General features: G+C 53.4%; 1 protein-coding gene across 1 annotated transcript in view; it reads right to left on the reverse strand.

Annotated features, from left to right (window-relative positions):
- LOC132836287 (calpain-1 catalytic subunit-like) overlaps positions 1–18,703 on the reverse strand; it is a 54,871-nt gene that overhangs the window by 11,480 nt on the left and 24,688 nt on the right. The window contains exons 6-15 of the mRNA XM_060855679.1: positions 15,369–15,537; positions 13,938–14,021; positions 12,820–12,905; positions 8,822–8,896; positions 6,309–6,469; positions 3,532–3,701; positions 2,559–2,570; positions 1,884–2,095; positions 924–963; positions 298–363 (exon numbers count right to left, since the gene is read on the reverse strand). Of these exons, the coding sequence (XP_060711662.1) occupies positions 298–363; positions 924–963; positions 1,884–2,095; positions 2,559–2,570; positions 3,532–3,701; positions 6,309–6,469; positions 8,822–8,896; positions 12,820–12,905; positions 13,938–14,021; positions 15,369–15,537 (1,075 nt within the window). The remainder of the gene's footprint in view (positions 1–297; positions 364–923; positions 964–1,883; positions 2,096–2,558; positions 2,571–3,531; positions 3,702–6,308; positions 6,470–8,821; positions 8,897–12,819; positions 12,906–13,937; positions 14,022–15,368; positions 15,538–18,703) is intronic.

The raw sequence follows: 18,703 nt of genomic DNA on the forward strand, positions 1-18,703 counted from the left end.
TACACCCCCTCCCTATTTCTGTCACCCCCTCCAGCCCCTACACCCCCTCCCTATTTCTGTAACCCCCTCCGGCCCCTACCCCCTCCCTATCGCTGTGGCCCCTACAACCCCTCCCTATCTCTGTAACCCCCTCCAGCCCCTACACACCCTCCCTATCTCTGTAACCCCCTCCCTATCTGTGTAATTATGTTTGATAATTGCACTTGTGACGTTTCTCTGAACAGGAATGGCACTGTATCAATGCAGGTAGTTTTTATAATACAGACCAGCCAACACCTTCACATTTCACACACTCACCGCTCCAGCCAACTGCCTGAAGAGACTCTTGAATTTTTCATCAATTGCGTGTTCAGGTACTTCCTCCTGTTGCAGTCACAACAACGCTGTCAAACAGGGTTCAACACGCCCCAACAACCCACTTCACCATCAACAATCCCCATCCCCACCCGCCACCACGCTGCCCTCTCTCCCAGACAATCCCCTCTCCGACTGGCTCCCTCCTCCCAATCCATGCTGTCCTGTTGATGGTCCCTCAATGAAGTGGGAGCTTTACCCTGTATCTAACCCTGTGCTGTCCCTGTCCTGGGGAGTGTTTGATGGTGGGCTAGTGTAGAGAGAGCATTACTCTGTATCTAACCCCGTGCTGTCCCTGTCCTGGGGAGTGTTTGATGGAGGATAGTGTAGAGGGAGCTTTACTCTGTATCTAACCCTGTGCTGTCCCTGTCCTGGGAGTGTTTGATGGGGGGACAGTGTAGAGGGAGCTTTACTCTGTATCTAACCCAAAGCTGTGTGGTGTGCAGTTTCAGACACTGTGTTCCATTGCCCTGTTCTGAAATCCTCCTGTCTCAGATTCTAGAAAACGGAACAAAATAAAACAAGCAAAATGGTCTGTAATCCCACTCTTTCGACATCTGGTATCTTACCTCCTGTCCGAGGTCAGCACTGATTTCATCATCGAGTTCCCTGTATACAACACAGTTAGAAACAGAGACAGCCCTCAGTCACACAGGTAAATACCTCAGGGCCCCACGTGAGGCTTTACCCCCCAGACTTGCCGCCATTTATATTTTCCAAAATGTGGATGTAACCGGTGAGGCCCATTGACCAGCTGTCCCTAACTGCTCCTCACACTGAGCTTCTGGCTCAGCCAGTTCCCAAATCGCTGGGGAGTGTAGGCCAGGCTGGGGAGTATAGGCCGGGCCGCGGTGTGTAGGCCGGGCCGCAGAGTGTAGGCCGGACCGCAGAGTGTAGGCCGGGCCAGGGAGCGCCAGCCGGGCCGCGGAGTGTAGGCCGGGCCGCGGTGTGTAGGCCGGGCCGGGGAGCGGAGCCTGGGCCGGGGAGGGTCACCAGCTTCCTTCCCCACAAAGGACATGAGGGAACCAGACGAAGCAATGGTTCTAAATATTGTCGCTGGCCTGTTAATCCAGAGAGAGATCCCGGTAGTATTCAGGGGACCTGGGCTCAAACCTAAACATGGCAATTCCCAAAAATCTCTGGACTTAAGAGTCTAACGATGACCATCAATTCATTGTCAATTGTTCAAGAAACCCATCTGGGTCACGAATGTCCTTCAGGAAAGGAAACCACTGTCCTTACCTGGTCTGGCCTACACGTGACTCCAGACCCACAGCAATGGGGTTGACTCTTCACTGCCCACTGGGTAATTAGGGATGGACAATAAATGCTGGGCCGAGCCAGCAACGCACACATCCCAGGAATGAATAAAAAGTAGACAGGTTCGGAGATCCGTGGTCCCCATCGCGGAGACTAGCTCTCGATTCTAGAATTCTGAATCAAATTTAGATTTAAATTGGAACCCGTGTCCATGGGACATCAGCCTGACCCTGGAGCCCAACGATGACACCAGCGCAATCTGAACTTACTCAGAGTGAGAGCGCTTCTCAGAAAACACCCTCAGGCAGAAGTCGGCCTCTTTGTTGGGTTCAAAGGTCGAGGGGACGATGATGTACTCTCCGGCAGGCAGCTTGAAGCGGCTACTGACCTCTCGGAGGTTGATGAACATTTCGGAACGAGCTTGCGAGCCGTGCGTCAGGAAAAAATCCCGCTTCAGGTGAACAGCCGAGCGTCCGGTGTACTGCAATACAACGGGAGGAAGCATAGCAGGGAGACTTACCCAGGCTAACCGCTCCCAGTGTCACTCTTACTGCAACCTCTCAAACCCACCCTTCAGGGCGTACCTCCCAGCAAACGCAACCGAGTTTGGGAATGTTCCCACTCCCCACTCAAATTCACAGATCCCACCCTTCAACAGGGAAACCGGGAGATCAGAAAGTGGACACATCCTACTGTGACGCTGAATAGCTGGATGCTAAGGAGTGCCTGGGGATACAACACTCAGAACGAACAGGAGGAGGCGCAATTTCCATTCCACTTTTAAAATTCCTGGATCTCTATTAACCGCTGACCCCGTCGCTCACACCGAACCCGTCCCCTGGACCCGGTGCCCGCCCCTGCCCTGTCCCGCCACCACAGGACAATGTTTTCGGCGACTGTTACCTGCTCTGAGCAGTGATCCACAGACAGAGAGGATGACTTACCTCAGGGGGGACCTGCAGAGAAAACAGAGAAAGGCTGGAAATCAGAGCAGGATGAAGCAGGAGGGGGAGGGGGAGGGGAAGAGAGAGAGACCTACAGGATCCTGCTGTGCACAGGAACCTGTCAGAGCGACAACACGGTCCGGCCGTGCAGATATCCTGGCCTCACGTATCTCCCAGACCCTCACCCTGAATTCAGCGGGTCTGGAGAAACCTGACCCTTCCCAGGGAGTGGTGTGTGTGTGTGTGTGTATACGTGTGTGTGCGTACACGTGTACGTGTGTGTATATCTACGTGTGTATGTGTGTGTGTACTTGTGTATGTGTGTTCGCGTGTATATATACGCGTGTGTGCGTGCATGCGTATGTATGTGCGCGTTTATGTGTGTATATGTGCATATATGTGTACATTTGTATGTGTGTGTGTATATATATATATATGTGTGTGTGTGTGTGTGTATATGTGTGTGATGTGTATATACGTATGTGTGTGTGTTTGTGTGAGAGAATGTGTGTGCGCGCATCAACCCCTGGGGACCAGGCCAGTCGGCTCCTCCGTGACCTCGCTGCTGTTCACACTGGAACCACGTACCTCTTGAATATACTCCAGCCCCATCCCTCATCAACCCCCCCCCCCCCACCAACCCCGGCCACACTCTTCCAGCAGCTCCCCCTCCCCATCCATTGGTCCCTGAGGCGGTGATGAGGTGGCGGTCTGTGGTGAGGAAGGAAGCAGTGTCAAGCAAGGAGCTGAGCTGTGATGCCTCCGGCGGTCAAACAGCTGGTCCACTGAGTGTTGCCACCACCTCCCCAACCTTCAGGGGGTGAGAGAGATAGAAAAATCTAAGGACGAGCAATCTGTCATCAGCTCTGAGACTTCCCCCACCCAGGAACCCAGCAATCCTTCACCCACCTCACCCCCTCCCTCCCAGTGGGAGTCACCCCTCCGCTCACCGCCAACGCTGCCCTGCGCCCACCTCGTAGATGGCAAAGCCGATGGTCTCCATGTCCCTGCCCGCGGTGCGGAGTTTGCGGCGATCTTTCTGCATCAGGGCAACCAGGAAGCTGCAGCCGGGTTCTGTTCCCACCCGGTCGTCATCCTCTTCCTTCAGTTCAATCTTAAACTGGGGGTTGATCCAGAACGTGGCTGGGGGTGGGCGAGGGGAACAACGACAACAACAACAGCAGCAGCAGCCGCCGGCGTCAGTCAAAGGGAAAACCCTTCTGCATTCGCCTCACCCCTCACGCTTCCCCTGCCCCTCCCCACACCCCTCCAACTCCAAGTAACCCTCAGCATGGGGAGGGGAGAGGGCCTGAACGTGGGTCAGGGTGGGAGGGGAGTGGAGAACAAGGATGGAGGAGGATGTCAGAGGGGAGTAGGCAGAGATGGGGGAGGTTTGGGGCTAGGCCAGGGATAGTGGGGACATTCTATGAGGGTGAGGGGATGGCTGTTGAATGAAGGGTCACAGCCAGTCCACACAAGACGAGTGAGAAAAGAACGTTTCAGATTGGCGCTGACAGCCCGGGGACACTGGGAGCGGATTAATTAAAGCTAATGGATCCTGAAAGCTCCTGCAGGAATGTCCGAGTGAGAAACGATAACGCCTTCCAAGTCAAAAGACCACAGAGAGAGAGAGTTCTCCCAGTGAGGAACAATCAATACTGGGCTTACAGACACAGTACAGTTTCCATCACGGATTATGTTCCATTGAAGAGAAGGCACTCCAGGGCTCTCTTGTATTCCAGACACGACAATATCCTTCATAAAGCTCAGATCCTGGGCCTAACCCTTCCCATCGATTTGGAATTCGAGTTTGAGGATGTGAGCAGAGAGACAGAGTCCCAGAGCAGCAGAGAGCTGGAGAGGGAGGGGGTGAATGTTTCGCTGAACGGTTAATAGAGTTCTGGGTCACCCTCAGCGACAGTACTGTAGTCTGGCCCCCATCCCTTCGGGAAGGATGGGAGAGTCCCCAAGAGGCTGGGGAGGGAGATTGATTTGGACGGTCCCGGGTGCGAGTGAGCAAGTTTCTTTATGAACAGTGAGGTGGAGAAGCTGGGCCAGTTCAAAGGCAATTGGCCACCATTACTCAGTCGGGGCCTACACGTGACTCCAGACCCCACAGCCTGACTGTGAAGTAGGTCTGGAGAGCCACTGTGTTGGCTTAGGGATGAGGAATGAAAACTGGGCCTAATCTGCACACCCACATCCCATAGGATGTACAATACAAGGAGCACCAAAGACCTTAGATCAATCGATCGATCTCTCTCGATCGATCGATCTCTCTCGATCGATCGATCTCTCTCGATCGATCGATCTCTCTCTGTCTCTCTCATGTGCAGTTTGTCAGAGACCTTGCCAAGGATGGGGTACAACGTAGAGGGCAGAGTGATGTCAGGAGCTGTCAGAACCAGCGCGGAATGGGTTCAGACTGCACCACACACTCATCGCTTTTGAGAACAGCCAACCCAAGAATCAAGTCAAGAATGGGCAGCTCAATGGTTAGCACTGCTAACCAGTGCCAGGGACCCGGGTTCAATTCCCACCTCAACGACTGTCTGTAGAGTTTGCACCTTCTCCCCATGGGTTTCCTCCGGGTGCTCCAGTTTCCTCCCACAGTCCAAAGATGTGCAGGTCAGGTGAAGTGGCCATGGGAAATTGCCCATAGTGTTAGGTGCATCAGTCAGATTTAAATATAGGGTAAGGAAATGGGTCTGGGTGGGTTACTCTTTGGAGGGTCGGTGTGGACTTGTTGGGCCGAAGGGCCTGTTTCCACACTGTAGGAAATCTAATCGACTGTAGGAAAGGGATCCAGTTTTGTCCAGCCAGCTGATCCAGTCAGGATCCACTTTAAGAACCAGCCGAACCAGGCCGGGGTCAGACGGAAACGGCAAACGTTTGGGGGCCGTGCGCCAGAAACATTTCAAATGAGGAGCGGGTGGAAGAGGTGAGGTGGACACGGACTGTCAGCAGTTGTGGAGGGATTCGATGTAAGAAGGCCAGAGAGAGAGAGAGAAGGCCCCCAGGAGAGGCTGAGTCAATGGGGCCGATATTCCCTGGAGTTTAGGGGAATGGGAGGTGATCACACTGGGACAGGCGGGATTCTAACAGGGCTCAGACAAGGTAGAGACAGAGAGAGTTTGCCCCTGCTCTGGGGAATCTAGAACATGGGTGTGAGGGTGATACAGTCTCAGGATAAGGGGGAGGGTCATTTCTTCAGTCACGCGGTGGAGAATTTCCTAGAATTTTCTCACGGGGTCCATCGTTAAATATATTCTGGGCTGGGATTAGATACATTTTCCATCTCTCGGGGAACGGGCAGGAAAATGGAGGCTGAGTAGGCCCAAGGAGGTGCAGGCCTCAGCCCCAGTTTCTCTCTGTGTCCCGTACACGGGGTCTTTGACGGAACGTTAAATGTGAAGGGCTCAGAAAACAAGAGACAGGAAAAGCCGAATTCTGCCGGAGAAACTGAAACCAAAGCGGAATGTTCCGGAAAGCAGCTCAGCAAGGGCTTCCGACAAGGTCCACAAGACAGGTGGACAGGCTGAGGTCACATTTGAGGATCGGGACGGTTTTCCCAATCAGGACTGGGAGAGGCTGGGAGAACGCTCTCCAGGCAGCAGATCCCGCGTCCGGGAATGGGGAATTCGAGGGGATGGCGAGCAGGGAAGCGAGGACACGGGGTCAGGGTGGGTAGCGCCGGGCCTCAGGGACAGGTGGGTCTGTTGGCAGGGAGTCGCCGATCTCCGGGGATACCTGGATAATTCCGGCAGCCTCCAGCGGTGCTCCCACGCCTCCAGGAGCCCTCGTACAGAGAGGTGCTCCAATTGCAGATCGTTTCCGATTTCAGAGTATCCGGCGTCAGGTTGCAAATTTCCAAGCGGTTGAATTCTCTGAGAAAGTCAGCAAAGGACATCCTGTTGAGGTGGGAGAACGTGTGGAAAAGGTTAATACGGGAGGCTTTTCATTCCCTCAAGAACCACCACCACTCGACTGGGCATCGGCGGATCATCCCTCAATCCCCTGACGCTACAGATCCCGGCCTTGCACACACTCGGTGACTGACCCAGAGATTCCTAATGCTCAGTGGGAAAGGCGTCGCCTCAGTCAGAGAGCACAGAAACAGACCCTTCGGCCCAACCGGTCCCTGCTGCCCATCATCCCAAACTAATCCAGTCCCACCTGCCTGCTCCTGGCCCACATCCCTCCAAACCCTTTCCTATCCATGTCCTTATCCAAATGCTTTTTAAACGTTGCGACAGTGCCCACATCACCATGTCCTCAGGAACTTCTCTCTGTAAGAAAAGTTGCCCTTCATGTCTTTTTAAAAATCTTTTCCTCTCAGTTTAACAATGTGTGCCCTAGCTTTGAAACCTGGAAAGAGGATACCTACCGTTAACCCTAGCTGTGCCCCCTGCTGATTTTATAAACCCCCGATTGAAGATTTGTAGCTCGGGTATCCGTTGTTGTGGTTCTGCTCGCCGAGCTGGAAGTTTTTGCTGCAAATGTTTCGTTCCCTGGCTAGGGAACATCATCGGTGCTGTTGGAGCCTCGTGTGAAGCGCTGCTTTGATGTTTCTTCCGGTATTTATATTGGTTTGTTCTTGCCGCTTCCGGGTGTCAGTTTCAGCTGCAGTAGTTTGTATGTGGGGTCCAGGTCAATGTGTCTGTTGATGGAGTTTGGGGATGAATGCCATGCTTCTAGGAATTCTCTGGCTGTTCTCTGTCTGGCTTGTCCTATGATAGTTTATAAACCCCCCCCCTCAGCCTCAGACGCTCCAGTGTAAGACATCCCAGTCCTTGGCACCTCCTTTGGGCATCTCCACTACCCAACTCTCTGATACCATCACCTCGCATTGATCTAACCTCCGGCTCAATCTCCAATGGAGGACAGGCCCCGAACCTCCACAATCCACCCTCAGGAGTCCCTCATGGCGAACACGCAACAACCAGCGATGTCCAAACTTAGCGCAGGCCCCAGCTACGTTCTCACGAAAGCTCCTGTACACGTGGCAGAGGGGGCTCCCGCAGAGCGACTGAGGTCCAGGCACTGAACCAGGGCCAGCCAGCTCCCTCCCGTGCTGCTGGGTGATCTGTACAAGGGTGGCCAAGGAACCAGGCCCATCAGACCCGCCCCTCTCACAACTCATAGGTGGCACGGTGGCACAGTGGTTAGCACTGCTGTCTCACAGCACTAGAGACCGAGGTTCAATTCCTGCCTCAGGCGACTGACTGTGTGGAGTTTGCACATTCTCCGTGTGTCTGCGTGGGATTCCTCCGGGTGCTCCGGTTTCCTCCCACAATCCAAAAATGTGCAGGTTAGGGTGGATTGGCCATGCTAAATTGCCCGTAGTGTTAGGTGAAGGGATAAATGTAGGGGAATGGGTCTGGGTGGGTTGCGCTTCGGCGGGTCGGTGTGGACTTGTTGGGCCGAAGGGCCTGTTTCCACACTGTAAGTAATCTAATCTAATCTAACTCGTTCCTCCAAGCAGAGTTAGACCTAACCCCGTGCTGTCCCTCCCCTGGAAGGGTGGGACAGTGTAGGGGGAGCTTTACTCTGTATCTAACCCCGTGCTGTCCCTGTCCTGGGGAGTGCTTGATGGGGGACAGTGTAACAGGAGCTTTACTCTGTATCTAACCCTGTGCTGTCCCTGACCTGGGAGTGTTTGATGGGGGGGGACAGTGTAGAGGGAGCTTTACTCTGTATCTGTCCCTGTCCTGGGGAGTGTTCGATGGGGGGACAGTGTAACAGGAGCTTTACTCTGTATCTGCCCCTGTCCTGGGGAGTGTTCGATGGGGGACAGTGTAAAGGGAGCTTTACTCTGTATCTGTCCCTGTCCCTGTCCTGGGAGTGTTCGATGGGGACAGTGTAGAGGGAGCTTTACTCTGTATCTGTCCCTGTCCCTGTCCTGGGAGTGTTCGATGGGGACAGTGTAGAGGGAGCTTTACTCTGTATCTGTCCCTGTCCCTGTCCTAGGGAGTGTTCGATGGGGACAGTGTAGAGGGAGCTTTACTCTGTATCTGTCCCTGTCCCTGTCCTGGGAGTGTTCGATGGGGACAGTGTAGAGGGAGCTTTACTCTGTATCTGTCCCTGTCCTGGGGAGTGTTCGATGGGGGACAGTGTAGAGGGAGCTTTACTCTGTACCTGTCCCTGTCCCTATCCTGGGGAGTGTTCGATGGGGGGACTGACAGGCCAGCAGGAGCCAGGATAACTCAGAGCCGGGTTGGGAGTTGATCCGGTGACCCCATCCTCGGCCAACTGTAACTCACCAGAACTCGCCGTCCTCCAACTTTATTCTCATCGAGCTGCAGTCCGAGGGGTCCACACTGTTCCATTCACTCGACCTGCAGGAGAAACAAGAGCAGTTTATCAACAATCCCCAAGTCACCCAACCTCAGTCAGCGAGACAAGGCCAACCCCCCCAGCAGGTTCCCCTCTGAGCCCCTCACCATCCCGACTTGGAAATATACCGGCCGTTCCTTCAGTGTCGCTGGGTCAGAATCCCGCAACTCCCTCCCTCACTGGTGTCTGTACAGCATCTAGACTGCAGAGGTTCTCACCACCTTCCCCAGGGCAGCAATGCCAAGGGTGCCCACGTCCCAAGTAGGAAATTGACTCCCCTTGGTTAGTTGTGGGTTCGGGAGCAGGCTGATAGTGGTTGATAGAACACTGGGTAGTGGGTGAGGTTAGAAGAGAGAGTTCAGTTAGCACAGGATGGCTGGTTTGTCACACACGATGCCAACAGCATGGGGTCAGTGCTCACTCAGGCTGACGTTACCATAAAGGGCTCCCCTGAGGCACAGTGACCCTCTGGTTAAACCATCACCAGTTAAACCATCACTTTCTCTCGAGTAACAGAGCAGCCCTAGAGTCCAGTAGAACAAAGTGACTTTACCTTTAGTACTGAGGGTCGGCTGCTCTGTCGGAGGGTCAGTGCTGAGGAAGCGGGCACTGTCGGAGGGTCAGTGCCGAGGGAGTGCCGCACTGTCGGAGGGGCAGCGCCGAGGGAGTGCCGCACTGTCGGAGGGGCAGCGCCGAGGGAGTGCCGCACTGTCGGAGGGGCAGTGCCGAGGGAGTGCAGCACTGTCGGAGGGGCAGCGCCGAGGGAGTGCCGCACTGTCGGAGGGGCAGCGCCGAGGGAGTGCAGCACTGTCGGAGGGGCAGCGCCGAGGGAGTGCAGCACTGTCGGAGGGTCAGCGCCGAGGGAGCGCCGCACTGTCGGAGGGTCAGCGCCGAGGGAGTGCCACTCTGTCGGAGGGTCAGCGCCGAGGGAGTGCAGCACTGTCGGAGGGTCAGTGCTGAGGGAGTGCAGCACTGTCGGAGGGTCAGCGCTGAGGGAGTGCAGCACTGTCGGAGGGTCAGCGCTGAGGGAGTGCAGCACTGTCGGAGGGTCAGCGCTGAGGGAGCGCCGCTCTGTCGGAGGGTCAGCGCTGAGGGAGTGCAGCACTGTCGGACGGTCAGCGTTGAGGGAGTGCCGCTCTGTCGGACAGTGCTTTTAAAAATGCTTCTGCCACTGAGTGCTAACCTTGGACAATGTCACACTGACCTCTGCCAACCTCTGGAGTTTCTCTCGAGTAGTTGCAGGTCTTTGACTAAATCCATGAAGGAAGGTTCAAGTCATGACCTGTCGATTGTTAATCCCCACCCTCTGTCCTCTTACACCTTTAACTCAGGCGTTCCCTCCCTGCCTCTCTATATCTGTGAACAAAGGTCAGTCTCACCAGCAACGCCCACCTCCTGTGGACAACTTAAAACAAAATGATTCGGAATATTTATAAACAGTTCGCTGGTCCTCACCTGGAGGCAATACAGTGGGAGTCCATTCTAACCGTACAACACCATGGATATGGGGTCTATAACTCCCAAAGGGGATAAAGCTTTGTTGGAATTGTCACCATACTGGTTAAGGATCAGAGTTTTCTTCTTAATGGCTGTTAATTTGATTGGATTTATTGTAGTCATGTGTACCTGAGTACAGTGCAAAGCAGTGTTTTGTGAACAGATTAAAGCAAACAAGAGCGTGTTTGGGTGTTTAGATAGAGTGAGGCAGACTGGTTACACTGCACTGGAGATGCTCAAAGAAAGATCAACATCATTTGAAGTTGGAGAGGTCCATTCAGCAGTCTCATAATGGCAGGGAAGAGTTCTTTTAATGCAAGTCTTATTAATTAGACAGTTAGTATGGGCGGTTCTATCTGCACCATACAGGCCAGAGCACCTCCAGGCTGTAGTCTGCTCAGACCACCTTCTCTAGGGACAATGAGGGATGGGCAATACGTTGCTGGGCTCATTAGGTGGCGCCCGGAACCGAAGATTAAAAAAAGGTTTGCAAACGTTTGCATCAGGATTCCCACAGGCCTGCACTGTACAGACCAGGGCTGGAAGACCCAGCCCTCAAAAAGGTTTAACTGTAACACACAGTGTCACCAGACAACCAAGGAGTGTGTAGCCTGGAAACAAGTTAGTGCAGTAAGGAATTCTGAAACTGTTACACAAACAGTAGAGGACAGAGTTTGTATTTGTTTTTTATTAGTTGACAGGCAGTGGTTGTCACGAGCCAGGCCAGCACTTACGGTTCAGGGGGGGAAGACTGAATCGAGAATCTGAAAGGGGACTGCTGGATTAAGTAGCAGAAGGGGTGGTTACCAGAAGGCCATGGATTAAAGAGAATCCGGAAACGTTCCCAAGCTTTGAGGGTTTGAGCGACAGGGAGAGGCTGAACAGGCTGGGACTGTGCTCCCTGGAGTGTCGGAGGCTGAGGGGTGACCTTATAGAGGTTTATAAAACCATGAGGGGCATGGATAGGATAAATAGACAAGGTCTTTTCCCAGGGGTGGGGGAGTCCAAAACTACAGGGCATAGGTTTAAGGTCAGAAGGGCAAAATTTAAGAGGGACATCTTTTTAACGCAGAGGGTGGTACGTGTATGGAATGAGCTGCCAGAGGATGTGGTGGAGGCTGGTACAATTGCAACATTTAAGAGGCATTTGGATGGGGATATGAATAGGAAGGGTTTGGAGGGATATGGGCCGGGTGCTGGCAGGTGGGACTACAGAGGAACCTCGATTATCCGAACGACATGGGCGGGGAATATTTTGTCCTGGATAATCAAACGCTAAATAACAGTTTAGCCAAGTATCAGGACTTTGTGATCTTGTTCGGATAATCCGAAATTTGCATAATTGAATGTTGGATATTCGAGGCTCCTCTGTAGATGAATTTAGGCTATCTGGTTGGCATGGACAAACTGGACGGAAGGGTCTGTTTCTGTTTTGTCCATCTCTATGACTCTATAACCCGAGGGAGGGAGGGAGGGGGGACATTAGGAGAATGTTGCATTCGGAAAATGGCTGCCCATTACCAGGCCCCAGGCCGGATCCCAGATCCTGACCCCACACTGTCTATCGCCCACGTTCGTCTGAAGGAAGGAGGCACTTCTTGAGGCTAGAAGTTAAAGTTCACCAAAGTTAATTAGGAACTGACAAAAACAAAAGTTCCCAGTTGACGAAGGGGCCGTTCCAAGAGGATCACGGTCAATAAAACTAGCCTCAACTCCACACATCTGCTGATTCCTGTTAACTCGTCGTCAGTTGAGAACCTATCGATCTTAAAAGGATTCAGTGACTCGGAGGAAGGGGCTTCCACACTCTCGTGACCGTCAGGGATGGAAAATAAATTCTCCCCATCTCTGTATTCAGAGCGAGACACCTTCCTTTGAAACAGTTCCCCCTCGTTCTAGCCTCTCCCACAAGAGGGAACCACCCTCCCTGTTGATTGCTATTTCACTAATTCGCAGGATGTGGGCAGCCCTGATGGGGTCAGTGCTGGGGCATTTATAGCCTGTCCTTAACTGCCTCTTGAAGAGGTGGTGAGCTGCCTTCTTGAAACGTTGCAGTCCCCACACTATAGGGATATTCACACACAGCCCCTAAGGGGGGGGGGAAGCTCTAGGATTCTGGACCCAGCAACACTGAAGGGACGGCCAATATATTTCCAAGTCGGGATGGTGTGCGGCTCGGAGGGAAATCAGAGAGGGCGATGTTCCTATGGTATCTGCTGCCATTGGGGTCAGAGGTCACGGATTTGGAAGTGACGCCAGATGTTGGCTGTTTCAAAGACTTCGCCTCTCCTCCTTCCAAAGGATACAACCTTCCCTGCTGAGTCAAACCTTTCACCCAGGGGGTCAGCTGGGAGATTTCTCCTGGAACTGGTCCAGACGCGTTTACACCATTTTATAAATAAGTATCGGGAAAGGGAGATCCACTGACCTGTCACTCCAGGCTCCAGTCCACTCCACCTCCCCCCAGGGATTTCGCAATCGCACTAGTTTAGCCAAACCTCCCCGGGCATGTACCTGGAAAAGATGAGAACCATCAAACAGTGACCAATACCCACCCAGCACCGAGAGACAGGGAGGGGGACACAGGGGGAGAGAACCATCAAACAGTGACCAATAACCACCCAGCGCCAAGAGACAGGGAGGGGGACACGGGGAGAGAACCATCAAACAGTGACCAATAACCACCCAGCACCGAGAGACAGGGAGGGGGACACGGGGAGAGAACCATCAAACAGAGACCAATACCCACCCAGCACTGGGAGACAGGGAGGGGGACACGGGGAGAGAACCATCAAACAGAGACCAATAACCACCCAGCGCCGAGAGACAGGGAGGGGGACACAGGGAGAGAACCATCAAACAGAGACCAATACCCACCCAGCACCGGGAGACAGGGAGGGGGACACAGGGAGAGAACCATCAAACAGAGACCAATACCCACCTAGCGCTGAGACACAGGGAGGGGGGACACGGGGAGAGAACCATCAAACAGTGACCAATACCCACCCAGCACCGGGAGACAGGGAGGGGGACACAGGGGGAGAGAACCATCAAACAGTGACCAATACCCACCCAGCACCGGGAGACAGGGAGGGGGACACAGGGGGAGAGAACCATCAAACAGACTCCAATACCCACCCAGCGCCGAGAGACAGGCAGGGGGACACTGGGGGAGAGAACCATCAAACAGAGACCAATACCCACCCAGCGCCGAGAGACAGGGAGGGGGACACACGGGGAGAGAACCATCAAACAGTGACCAATACCCACCCAGCGCCGAGAGACAGGGAGGGGGACACAGGGGGAGAGAACCATCAAACAGTGACTAATAGCCACCCAGCACCAAGAGACAGGGAGGGGGACACGGGGAGAGAACCATCAAACAGTGACCAATACTCACCCAGCGCCGAGAGACAGGGAGGGGGACACAGGGAGAGAACCATCAAACAGAGACCAATACCCACCCAGCGCCGAGAGACAGGCAGGGGGACACAGAGAAGCAGTTTATATCTGACTAACACGTTCTGTATGGGCTCACAGACTGACCTCTCGGGCACCAGTAAGGGAGTAAGCATGACCTTTGACCAGCTTCTTGAACGTCACAGCCTCCATGTCGAACTGGCTGGTGATCTGGGAAAGTAAAAGGACTGTCAGAACGATCAAACAACAGTCACATTGTTGGATTATTCAATTACCCAATAAAGGAGCTGCGCTCCGAAAGCTAGTGCTTCCAAATACACCGGCACTGCCACATCATGTTTGAGTATTGGCCAGAAGAGATATCATTAGTGAAAACTTCATCACTTACACATATCAGGTCATTTTGCAGGAATATTCATTCAAAGGGACAACTGAGGGAGTGGGCACTGCCAGAGGGTCGGCGCCGAGGGAGCGGGCACTGCCAGAGGGTCAGCACTGAGCGAGCGGGCACTGTCGGAGGGTCAGTGCTGAGGGAGTGCCACACTGTCGAAGGGTCAGTGCTGAGGGAGTGGGCACTGCCGGAGGGTCAGTGCTGAACAAGCGGGCACTGTCGGAGGGTCAGTGCTGAGGGAGCAGGCACTGTCAGAGGGTCAGTGCTGAGGGAGTGGGCACTGTCGGAGGGTCAGTGCTGAGGGAGCGGGCACTGTCGGGGGTCAGTGCTGAGCGAGCGGGCACAGTCGGAGGGTCAGTACTGAGCGAGCGGGCACTGTCAGAGGGTCAGTGCTGAGGGAGCGGGCACTGTCAGAGGGTCAGTGCTGAGGGAGCAGGCACTGTCAGAGGGTCAGTGCTGAGGGATTGGGCTCTGTCGGAGGGTCAGTGCTGAGGGAGTGCCGCAATGTCGGAGGGTCATTGCTGAGGGAGTGGGCACTATCGGAAGGTCAGCACTGAGGGAGCAGGCATTGTCAGAGGGTCAGCGCTGAGCGAGCGGGCACTGTCGGAGGGTCAGTGCTGAGGGAGCGGGCACTGTCAGAGGGTCAGTGCTGAGGGAGCAGGCACTGTCTGATGGTCAGTGCTGAGGGATTGGGCTCTGTCGGAGGGTCAGTGCTGAGGGAATGCCGCAATGTCGGAGGGTCATTGCTGAGGGAGTGGGCACTATCGGAAGGTCAGCACTGAGGGAGCAGGCATTGTCGGAAGGTCAGCACTGAGGGAGCAGGCATTGTCGGAGGGTCAGTGCTGAGGGAATGGGCACTGTCGGAGGGTCAGTGCTGAGGGAATGGGCACTGTCGGGGGGTCAGTGCTGAGCGAGCGGGCACAGTCGGAGGGTCAGTACTGAGCGAGCGGGCACTGTTGGAGGGTCAGCGCTGAGCGAGCGGGCACTGTCGGAAGGTCAGTGCTGAGGGAGCGGGCACTGTCGGAGGGTCAGTGCTGAGCGAGCGGGCACTGTCGGAGGGTCAGTGCTGAGCGAACGGGCACTGTCGGAGGGTCAGTGCTGAGGGAGTGGGCGCTGCCAGAGGGTCAATGCTGATGGTGCCTGGTGTGGTGCCAAACTGAGCTTACATCAATGGAGCAGCCCATGAGTGAACCACGTTCCAGAGCCTTCTCGATAATTTGGTAAAGGTCATGGGGCGATTTCCGAAGGTCATACATTTCTGTCACTCCTCCCGTGAAATCTTCAAAACCTTCAGATGTACTACCTCCCGAGAGAGCTTCATAAGAACCATTTAATCTGTACAGAGGGGAGAAATATGGTGAGTCAGAGAGTTCTCCAGATATACAGCACAGAAACAGACCCTTCGGTCCAACCCGTCCATGCTGACCAGATATCCCAACCTAATCTAGTCCCACTTGCCAGCACCCGGCCCATATCCCTCCAAACCCTTCCTATTCATATACCCATCCAAATGCCTCTTAATTGTTGTCATTGTACCAGCCTCCACCGCTTCCTCTGGCAGCTCATTCCATACACGTACCACCCTCTGCGTGAAAAAGTTTCCCCTTTTAAATCTTTCCCCTCTCACCCTAAACCTATGCCCCTCTAGTTCTGGACCCCCCGACCCCAGGGAAAAGACATTTGTCAATTCACCCTATCCGTGCCCCTCATGATTTTATAAACCTCTAGAAGGTCACCCCTCAGCCTCCGACGCTCCAGGGAAAACAGCCCCAACCTATCCAGCCTCTCCCTGTAGCTTAAACCCTCCTCTATCCCTTGCAATATTCTACTAAATCTTTTCTGAACCCTTTCAAGTTTAACAACATCTTTCCTATAGCAGGGAGACCAGAATTGAACACAGCATTCCAACAGCGGCCTTTCCAATATACTGAACAGCTGCAACATGACCTCCCAACGCCTATACTCAATGTTCTGACCAATGAGGGCGAGCATACCAAACGCCTTCTTCAACTATCCTGGCTACCTGAGACTTCTGTTCCAAGGAGCTATGTAATCGCACCGCTCGGTCTCTATTTCACAACATTCCCCAGGACCGTATCATTAAGTGTATATGTGCTGCCCTGATTTCTCTAACCAAAATACAGCACCTTACTTTTATCTGAATTAAACTTCATCTGCCACCCGTCATCCCATCAGCTCAAGGTCCCATTGGACTCCGGGAGAACATCTGCCGGGAGATGGTTGTGTGTGTGTGTGTGTGTGTGAGAGAGAGAGAGAGAAACAGAGAGAGACAGACTCCAAGAGAGAGAAAAAAAAACTCCCAGGCTCACTTCACAGAGAGTGAGCCGCGGCCAGTAAGAGACATTGAGAGGCAAGGACAAAAAAGAGGAAGGTGGGAGATGGGGCAGGGGATAGAATGAGAGATTTAAGGGTGACAGTCAGAGGGAGAGGGAGAGTGTGTGACAAGCAACCAGGCAAAATACAACAGATGACAAGAGGGAGAGCGGGACAAGGAGAAATGCAGAGATTTGTTGAGAGAAGGAAGAGGCAGACAAATAGATATTACATTTTCAGAAACAGTCAATTTTCAAAAGTTTGAGAGAATTGACTCTTTAGGAATGATCCCGAACTGTGGGTGGTGACCCACTGGAAAGAGCGACGACTGTGTGGGAGATTACTCATCTCTGTGTGTCGCCACAGGACAGACCGCTGTTTACATTTGCAAACGCAGACTGCTGGATATTATTTCTAACGTACACTGCTCGTTTTTCACTGAGCAGTTAGCTGAAGGTTTGACAGCAGGTTAAAGAACCGACATTGCTGTAATCTCAAGGGGCAGTCGGAATACGCAAGGAGTCAGAAAATCTAAACACTGCATCCACTTCCACACCTCTGCTGGTGCTTGTGTGTGACTGATTAGAAAACTGCATTCACTCGATCTTTATCTTGCAGTTGACGGGGTGGTGGGATCACGTGGTTTACTGACCTGGGTGGACTTTATTACAAACAAGAACTCAAAGAGAGCGATGGCTGGATGCTTTTTCAAAGAAATAAATCGGGTAGTTACAGAAAACACGAATGAAGACTCATCTGGACTTGAAACGTTAGCTTGCTCTCCCCCCATGGATGCTGCCTGACCCACTGTGATTTGCAGCATGTTTTTGTTTCAGCATCCGTAGTAATTTACTCCTAAGTCTGGTTGGTGTCAGATTGTGGACACAGGTTAAAACAGCGAAGTGGGTTTCTCTCAGTCCCCCGATAACTTCTCAGGTCCTTTCCATTCTCTCACAGGACATCACTGACTGGGCCCAGTATTTATCACCCCGTCCCTAGTAGCCTCCTTGAGAAGGTGGGGGTGAACTGCCTTCTTGACCCGCTGCAGTCCATGTGCTGTGGGTAGACCCACAGTGTCCCTTAGGGAGGGAATTCCAGGATTCTGACCCAGCCGCACTGAGGGAATGGTGAGATATTTCCAAGTCAGGATGGTGAGGGGCTCGGAGGGGAATTTGCAGGGGGTGGGGTTCCCGTGTACCTGCTGCCCCTTGTCCTTCTGGATGGAACTGGCCGTGGGTTTGGAAGGTGCTGCCTGAGGATCTTTGATGAGATTCTGCAGCGCCTCTTGTAGCTGGTACACACTGCTGCTACTGAGCGTCGGTGGGGGGAGGGAGGGGGGGAATGTGGTTCCCATCATGTGGGGGCTGCTTTGTCCCTGGATGGTGTCGAGCTTCTCGAGTATTGTTGGAGCTGCCGTCATCCCAGGGCAAAGTGGAGAGTATTCCCTCACCCTCCTGCCTTGTAGATGGTGGGACAGGCTTTGGGAAGTCATAAAGTTATACATTGGGAAACTGACTCTTTGGTCCAACTCGTCCATGCTGACCGAGTTTCCCAGAACTAAACTGGTTCTATTTGGCTCCTCCTGAGGTACAGTGAGTGGTTAGCATTCAGCGTATGTCGATAGAGCGGCGATTATATCGTGGCCTCCAAAGCGAGTTGGCATTTCAGCCTATCTAGCCTGCTCTGTCATTCAATGAGGCCGCAGCCAATCATTGGTCTCGACATCATTTCCTTCACACCATCCCTTGATACCTCAAATATTCTCAGTGATCAAACCTCTGGGGGGGGCTGAGAACTTCAAAGCACCCTCACCCTCCAAGTAAAGGAATTCCTCATCTCGCTCCAAAATGGCCGACCCCTCAGCCTGAGTGTGCGATCTTTTGGTTTTAGACCCACTCCCCCCACTTTGTCCCTCCAAGTCTGCAGCCCAAAGCCAGGGAATGGACGGGGAACCTTCTTAGACCATAAGGTATAGAAGCAGAATGAGGCCATTCGGCCCACTGAGTCTCCTCCGCCATTCCATCATGGACGACATGTCCCTCAACCCCATTCTCTTGGCTTCTCCCGATAACCCTTGATTCCCTCACTAGAATCTAACTACCTCTGACTAAATACACTCAATGACTTGGCATCTGCATAGTCACCATCCCGTGTATGAATAAAGTCT

The sequence above is a fragment of the Hemiscyllium ocellatum genome, chromosome 46, assembly GCF_020745735.1.
Source record: "Hemiscyllium ocellatum isolate sHemOce1 chromosome 46, sHemOce1.pat.X.cur, whole genome shotgun sequence".
Classification (NCBI taxonomy): Eukaryota; Metazoa; Chordata; class Chondrichthyes; order Orectolobiformes; family Hemiscylliidae; genus Hemiscyllium; species Hemiscyllium ocellatum.